Here is an 8,104-nt window from a genome sequence, read left to right as displayed (position 1 = left end):
CCCCCCCCCCCCCAAACCAATGTGGGGAATAAATAGAGAAGGTGAAGAAAATAAAAACAATTAAACAACCAGTATCTGCAACTCGCAAGCGAACTAAATCTGAATTAGTTTCACTCTAGGCCCACCTTGGAGTGAAACCAGTCCAGAGGTGGAAAACAAAAGAATCAATGTGAATGCACTTACAATGAAAAAGATGTTTTGCAAGCGTCTCTTTGGGCATGAATTCTGCAACTAGCAACCTCTCATCACCCTCACAACAACAGCCAAGAAGATTTGCTAACCTATTGTTGCGGAGTAGACCAACAGCCCTTGCTTCTTCCTGAAGTTTTGATATGAAGAGAGAAAATCAAGTCCGAAACTATTGCTTAACCACAATCTACTGAGGAGTTAAGTATTTGTCAGCAGGTAAATCACAAGTTAACTAAAAGCTACAAAATGCATTCACAAGAGTGCGACCACTACAGAAGCAGCGAAAATCTTAGGCATGAATTCATTTCTCTGTTTCCATTTTGTTGTTGATGCATCAGGTACAAAATATAAGGAGTAACTAAAAAGTTTCTAAACTGGAATGATGCCAGCCAAATACTCAATAAGATCTCCAATTATTCTCATTACTTTTTTATTTTAAATTTTCTGTTCTTGTCGCGAATATCATTGACAACATTTAATATAAGAAAAGAAAAAGGAAATCATATCATTTTAGTAGATGGATATGGGGACGTCTTTTCCATAGAGTTGAAATATACCAAGGAATTAACAGACAAGCACTTACTAAAAATTGCCGGGAATCAGGCCATGCAGATCTGTTGAAGCGTTTAACAGCAACCGGCCTCTGGTTCTCTAGCTTTCCTTTATAAACAACATTTGGAGCTTTTTCACCATGTTCAGAAACTATATTCTCTACAGCAAATGCAGATGTAGCAATCCTCAGCTGCTCAAATGTAAACTCGCAGAATGCAGGTGAATCACTAACTTCATTTTTTTCCTCATCTACGAGAAGCATGAAAACAAATAAAATATTAATTATTAAACACTGCAGGAGGATGGTGATATAGAACATATTTCAATAAAAGATATACATACCAGGATTCTGAACCTCATGAATGGGGCCACTCTCTCCAGTCCAGCAACACGAGGCAAGTTTAGAACTTTCACAGCCCATCACACTATCCAACAGATTTAAAGTCTTTAAAGATATAGTAGCTTGGAGTTTATAGCACAACCCGACAAATTACACTTTATGCGGCTTTAAGATCTGCATTTGGCTGCATTGAACCAAATTGTCAATTCAAGTGCATTTATGTTCTTGAAAGGAATCTTTGTTATTGACACCAGAAAAAGACAGAATTCATCAAGTTTCAAAGAAATGCAACAAAATTGTCATTCATTAACAATTCCCTTGAACATAAACTAGTTGGAGTCGGCTATATAAATTGTCTATATCCATTTCTATCTACTCAGGCCAATCTTTTTTCGACAACGCATAATGTACATTTTACTGTGCTCCATTAGAAATCAAACTAATAGCATAAGCAGAATCAGCACAAGAAAGTACCTTTATTATCATATCAAAGCTGAGCGAACTGAAAATCCACGTAATAAATTCCAAAACACGAACTTTTTCTGCAAAGAAACCAAATTCTCCCCCCATCAAAAATCTTCCTTTTTCAACTGAATTAACAGAAAACTTCACCACCACCTGAACTCTATATAGGTCAACCCAAGTCAAAATTAAAGCTCAAGCTAAATGCATAAAAAATCTACCTAAAACACACAAACATAAAAACCCAAGTACATATATATACATGTATCTACATATAGCTCAAGAAACCATGAGAAAGGGCAACAAAAATGAAATCTTGATGCTTTCTTCAACCACATCAAGATTAAAACTTTAAGCTAAATGCACCAAAACTCACATACAAAAACACAAAAACAACAAGATCCCATATAGAAACTAACCCAATAAGTAATATATAGGTCAACCCAAGTCAAAATCAAACTCAAGCTAAATGCATACAGAATCCACCTAAAACACACACAACCATAAAAATCCATCTACACATACACATGTACCTACATACAGCTCAGTGAATTACATGAGAAAGAGCAATAAAAATGAAATCTTGATTCTTTCTTCAACCCACATCAAGATTAGAGCTTTAAGGTAAATGCACCAAACCCAACATGCACCAAACCCAACATACAGAAACAACAAGAACCCATATAGAAACTAACCCAATAAGTTATATATAGGTCAACAGGCAAATCAAAGCTCAAGCTAAATGCATACAAAATCCACCTAAAACACACAACCATAAAAAATAAAAAACCATCTACATATATACATATATCAACATACAGCTCAAGAAATACATGAGAAAGAGCATTAAAAATGAAATCTTGATTCTTTCTTCAACCCACATCAAGATTAAAACTTTAAGCTAAATGCACCAAAACCCACATACAAAACTCAGAAACAACAAGAACCCATATAGAAACTAACCCAAATAACAGCTCCTGCTGACAGTGGAGTAAATTCGTGATTCTTTGTTTAAATTAACTGTAGACACAAAAGATCAATAAAGTGGAGAAGAAAGAGAAAGGAGTTAGTAGAAAGTGAGAATATACATATAAACAATTACAGAGTAGATGAGATGGAATGAAAAATGTGATTGTACAGATCCCTCTTTGGAGTACCAACACTAAAGCACAATTTTCGTGGCTCTTTCATGATTTTCCACCCTACATAAGCTTGTCCTTTTCCTATATTTAGGGACACCTAAGAACCATAATCATTTGTCTTTTTAAAATTAAGAAAAAGTTGTCAGTATTTGACAAAATTAATACTTGTCATACCACATAATTGATCAATTATGTCTCCTTTACCTTCTTTCTTTTCAATTATTATTCAATAGTGAGTTTATTTCTTTTTCAAAAATTTAATTTTTAATAATTTGCTTGTTATTTTTTATTTTTTCTCATAGAATAATGGTTAATGATAATCATTTCGGAATGCATAATTGGATAGCACTTGTGCATCGAGCTAAAGATGAACGGGGCCTAAATAATTTGTTGAAACTAGAAAATGTAAAAATACATAAGTAGATTCATCAATTGAATCGAATTTGAAGGGGGATCTTGCTTGTTTAATATTACTATAGAAAAAATTTATTTGTTGAGATTATTACTAGTTTAAATAGTTGAATCTCATGCTTCTATTTATTTTTAGGGTGATTCAAACTCCAACATAAACATGTAGGTTGACTATATAATTAACTCTAGTGATTCACATTATTTAAAGATTCACTTAAGTTCTCCAAAGGAAACTACTCACTCTGTCATAATTTATATGTCACATTTTGTTTTAATATGAGAATAGTTGCAACTTGTTATTTTTGAATATTTAATTTTTTAAATAAATATCGAGTTGATCCAGTCCAATTTAGCTTCAAAGATTAGTCAACTTGACTCTCGAAAAGCGAAAGTTGCACATATATTGAGTTGATCTAATTTAATTTAGCTTTAAGGATTAGTCAACATGACTCTCAAGAAACGAAGAGTGCCATATACATTGAGTTGATCTAATCAAATTCAGCTTCAAAGATTAGTCAACATAACTCTCGAGAAACTAAGAGTGCCACACATATTTAGTTGATCTAATCAATTTAACTTCAAAGATTAGACTTGGTTTTCAAAAAGCGAAAAGTGTCACAGAGACAGGAGAGTATAGCTTTACCATGTTCAATTTCCAAGTATATATGCAATATTAACATCATCAATACTCAATAGGATGAACCAAGTTTATTTTCATACCTAAGTGACCTACCATGATTGACTTGACCAACTCACTTGAAAAATCCAATTCCAATCACAACAAAATTTACTCACTAACTACTGAGACCTATACTAAAAATCACAAAAGGAATAACTTATATGAAATTATGAAATCCATCTCATCTTGTATAAGAGAATAAATGAATGTCAACAAGGAAATAAATTAACAAGAATAATACTGATTCTTGAATATATTACAAGCTTTTCATTTGCTGCCAAAGTTTTAAACTAAAGAGCTGGAGTGCAATGTCTTCTCTGTCCTACGATTTCACAACAGCAGAAATATCCTCATTTGTGTTACACTCTTCAATTCCTTCAGAACTCATTTCTGAACATATAATCTGTGTCTCTTCCAATCTTCCTTCCTCTCGAAGGCCAGATAATAACTCGTCACAAATATTGGCTACTGGGATAAGACCGTTGTCAACCATCTCTCTGTACCAAATGTATGCACCGGAAAAATCTTTAAGTTTGCAATGCCCTTCAACCAAAATATTATAAGTTTCATCATTCGGAATGATACTGTTAGCCTTCATCTGATCAACAAGATTATTGGCTTCTTGACATTTTCCCTCTTTCAAATGCACCATGATCAAGCTATTGTATGTCCTTTTGTCAGAAGGAATTCCTCGTTCCACCATCTCTCGGTGCATAGCAAGTGACTTTTGAACTTCTCCATGTAGAGCATAGCAATGGATGAGCTCGTTATATACAACTCGGTCAGGAGAAAGATCCATCTGAGACATTTCTTCAACAATTTTGTCAATTGACACCAGTCCATTCTTTCCCTTTTTGGACGCTCTAATTAGAGGATGAATTGTGTTGATTGTAGGTTTTATGCCAGAGGTTTTCATCTTCTCATACATGTCATAACACTTTTCGGTGTCCCCTGCATCTGAATACCCAGAGATTAAAGAATTATATGTGATAACATCTGGAATGAAACCTTTGAGTTGAATATCCACGACCAACTCCTCAGCTTCTTTGGTCTTACCCTTTTTGCAAAGCCCATTTAATAGAGTATTGTATGTAACGAGTGTTGTTTCCGCATCACTTTGTAGCATCTTCTCCAAACATCTAAAAGCATCAGTCATCCTTCCTCTCATACAATGTCCATCTATAAGCATATTATAGACCTGCGCATTTGGTTTAACCCCTCTACTGATCATATCACTTAGGACTACATCAGCTTCAAGAAGCCTACCATCCTTGCACAAAGAATTGATTAGAGAACCATAGGTAATTACATTAGGATTCAATCCGTTATTTTCCATCTCCTCGAGAATCTCAAAACACCTCACGAATTCCCGCTTGCGCCCATATCCGTCAATTAAGATGTTATACGTCTGCACATTAGGGGAAACTGACTTCTCAAGCATTTTCCTTAACCACTCGTTTGCCTCTTCCATCATACCCAATTCACAGAATTTCGTGATCAGAGTATTAAATGTGACACAACTCGGCTTCACCCCAGAAATCTCCATTTCGTCAATAGTTAAATAAGCCTTCTCCATATTGCCCTCTTTGCAATAGCCACTCAAAATGGTATTAAACAACACATCTGTAGGAGTAAGCCCATTTCCCATCATCTTCTTCAAAATCTCTGCAGCCTTATCCGTCTTCCCTTTCTTGCACAAGCTATTCAATAAAACACTACTCGTATATTCATTCAACTTCACCCCTGTCTTAACGACTTCTTCATACAACGCTAACGAGGAATTAACATCATCACATCGCGAAAGCCCATCGAAAAGTATACTAAAGGTAAACCCATCAGGTACAAATCCATAACCCTTCATTTCCTCCACTATACAATTAGCTTCCTCCATCTTCCCCGACTTACAAACTCCACTAAGCAACGTATTAAACGTCACAATATTAGGCTCCACATTATCATTCTTCATCTTTTCCCTCAACTCAAAAGCCTCCTCTACCTTCCCCATCTTACAATAACCATCCATAAGGATATTATACGTCACAATACCCCGCGCCACTCTTCTCTCAAGCATTTCATCAAACAGTTTACGTGCTTCCACAACTCTCTTCTCTTTACACAACCCACCCATCACTACATTATACACAAACTTATCCATACCCACCCTACCATTTCTCATACAATCCAAAAGCTCCAAAGCCTTACCCATATCCCCTAACTTCACCGCCGACAGTATAGCTTTTCCATAACTAGTCTTATCAACCCTTATACCCCACTTCATTACATCAGAAAAAACTTCAAGGGTCTTTTTATACCTCCTTAAACTATTCAAAGATTCAAGAAACACATTGAAAACTGATAAAGATGGAAACTTTTTATCTTCCCTTATCAATGAATAAAGCTCTTCAGCTTGGTTAATGAGTTTCGACTCTAAATACAGTGAAAATAGCAAATCTGAGAAAAGGGGTTTAGCAGGGGAAGGTGAAAAGAGAGAGTAAAGTTGAGAAACTGAACTTGTATGAATAAGGGTACCCAAAATTCCTTTTGCATTTTCCATACGACGTTGTTGAAGTAGAATCCGGAGCTGCCGGAGCTGTTCTTCAAGATTTTGGGATGAAGAATTTGTGGGTTTTTCATTGTTGATTGAACTGAGTTCTTCTTGGTGTAGAAATGGAGTTGAACGGAAGAATTTGCAGAGAAAATGGTGATTACCGGTGCCGGCAAATTTGAAAGCACGATGGAGCTTAAGCATATTGACGGACTCACTGTGCAAATTCTTTGTGCTTGTTGAATGGAGTAGTTATAGTTTTGGAAAATATGTAGGTTCATTTGTTATTTACTATGGATTTGAAGGACTAAAAATTAAATTAAAAAATTGTGTTTTTGTCCCTTACTTTTGGATTTTGTTCACAAAGAGATATAGTTTGTTAATCGTTGCTAATCTTCCCCCACTTAGTTTAAAAAGTACTCCAAACTTCATATTGACGTTTCAACGAGGAGGTGTGAGAGGTAATGAAAAAGTATTTAGAAGATATGAGCTAGAAGAATTATTGAGAAGATGTGATTAGATAGAGACAAGTACTCAATTTATCGAGGATAAGAATTGGGCATGTCAAAAACAGATGTGTACATATGGCTTAGTAAGGAGGTATGAAAACTTTACAATAAAGAGATAAGGTAGATCGAAAATTGAATATGTTGTCATTCATCAATGCGACATAATAGAATGATAAAAGTTTATAGATATGATGCCTAGTTGTTGTCATTCATCAATTCGACTTAATAGAATGATAAAAGTTTATTCATGTTTAATACTTATAAAAATAGAAAATTGAATTTGGATATTAGGAATAGAGTCTTCAATAGCAAACGTGATGATGTGATCGAAAGTTGAAAGAGGGAAACTAGGGATGCTACCTTCAAACTTGCCATAATACAACATATGAAGAAATATATATAATTTTATGGAGGTTTGTGAGTACTCCTTTATTCTAAAATTTCAATTAAATATATATTCAAATGCTTGTTGAATGCGTGAATACTACTAAGTAGTGGATACGTTAGGGTTTTGAGTCAGATATCATATCAAATGAACATTGAGTCTAACGCAATCATAAAAACTAGCACAAGAGGGGAAGATTGTCTAAGTCATCCATCCATCTCCCTCCCACATTCAGACACATCCGATAGACAATACTAAATGATTCACTTTCAAGATGTCTTGGTGGTGAGATAGTAGATACGTGAGACTCGAAATCTTATGCTAAAGAGTGTAGAGGTTCTAATCCTCTTGAAGGCATAAATTGAGAATGAGAGAGCTCAGATCGAGTCGGTATTCAAATTGCAACAAAGATGCGTGAATAAATTGTTCAAGGCCCAACATCAAAAGTCCAACTCTGTTATCACATTAAATAAATCTTGAACATAACTCAATTTCGTAACAAGTATCTTATCTAAAGTAACAATAGGTAACATCCAAACAAACATTACTTTCAAATTCAATAGAGTCATCAATTTAATTAGACTGTAATCATATCTTAATCGTTATTACCCCAATCTAAGTAAGGATGATTATGATACCTTTGTCTCCATCTTCGAGTACTAATATCCCATAGTTAATTAAATTGCCATGTTATCTCTTTGTCTTTGTACTTATTTATGACTTAGCTTTCATATGCACATTTTTCTTTAACTATTTTGCTATTTTAAGTTCATTGATTCGACTAATTTAATTTACGTCAAGTATGTTCTTATCATGAAATTTTTTATTCTTTAAGCTGAATTTAATAATTTCTTGTATCTCTGACTTTCATACGTAATAAACTTATCTTA

The 8,104-nt window shown here is 34.5% G+C and overlaps 2 protein-coding genes across 5 annotated transcripts in view; both read right to left on the bottom strand.

The window, feature by feature from the left end:
- LOC102596110 (probable serine/threonine-protein kinase At5g41260) overlaps window positions 1-2,785 on the bottom strand; it is a 7,506-nt gene extending 4,721 nt beyond the window's left edge. The window contains exons 1-6 of one of the 4 annotated variants that reach the window (XM_006349726.2): window positions 2,701-2,785; window positions 2,507-2,563; window positions 1,556-1,623; window positions 1,084-1,265; window positions 773-990; window positions 184-319 (exon numbers count right to left, since the gene is read on the bottom strand). In XM_006349726.2, coding sequence (XP_006349788.1) covers window positions 184-319; window positions 773-990; window positions 1,084-1,162 — 433 coding nt within the window. In that variant the 5' untranslated portion in view covers window positions 1,163-1,265; window positions 1,556-1,623; window positions 2,507-2,563; window positions 2,701-2,785. Of the gene's footprint in view, window positions 1-183; window positions 320-772; window positions 991-1,083; window positions 1,266-1,555; window positions 1,707-2,506 lie in introns of all 4 variants that reach the window. The other 3 variants (XM_006349725.2, XM_015309750.1, XM_006349727.2) reach the window with 3 other exon arrangements.
- Window positions 2,786-3,937: 1,152 nt separating this feature from the next.
- Window positions 3,938-6,586, bottom strand: LOC102596902 (pentatricopeptide repeat-containing protein At5g12100, mitochondrial). Its single transcript, XM_006349728.2, has one exon. The coding sequence runs from the start codon at window positions 6,522-6,524 to the stop codon at window positions 4,098-4,100; it is 2,427 nt and encodes an 808-aa protein (XP_006349790.1). The 5' UTR covers window positions 6,525-6,586; the 3' UTR covers window positions 3,938-4,097.
- Window positions 6,587-8,104: the final 1,518 nt, after the last annotated feature.

Source organism: Solanum tuberosum, unplaced genomic scaffold, assembly GCF_000226075.1.
Source record: "Solanum tuberosum cultivar DM 1-3 516 R44 unplaced genomic scaffold, SolTub_3.0 scf00114, whole genome shotgun sequence".
NCBI classification, from domain to species: domain Eukaryota; kingdom Viridiplantae; phylum Streptophyta; class Magnoliopsida; order Solanales; family Solanaceae; genus Solanum; species Solanum tuberosum.
This window is presented reverse-complemented; position numbering and strand designations above follow the sequence as displayed.

What these genes read in the sequence shown, in the direction of transcription:
- LOC102596902 (XM_006349728.2), bottom strand. Translation starts at nt 6,524, where the DNA reads ATGCTTAAGCTCCATCGTGCTTTCAAATTTGCCGGCACCGGTAATCAC.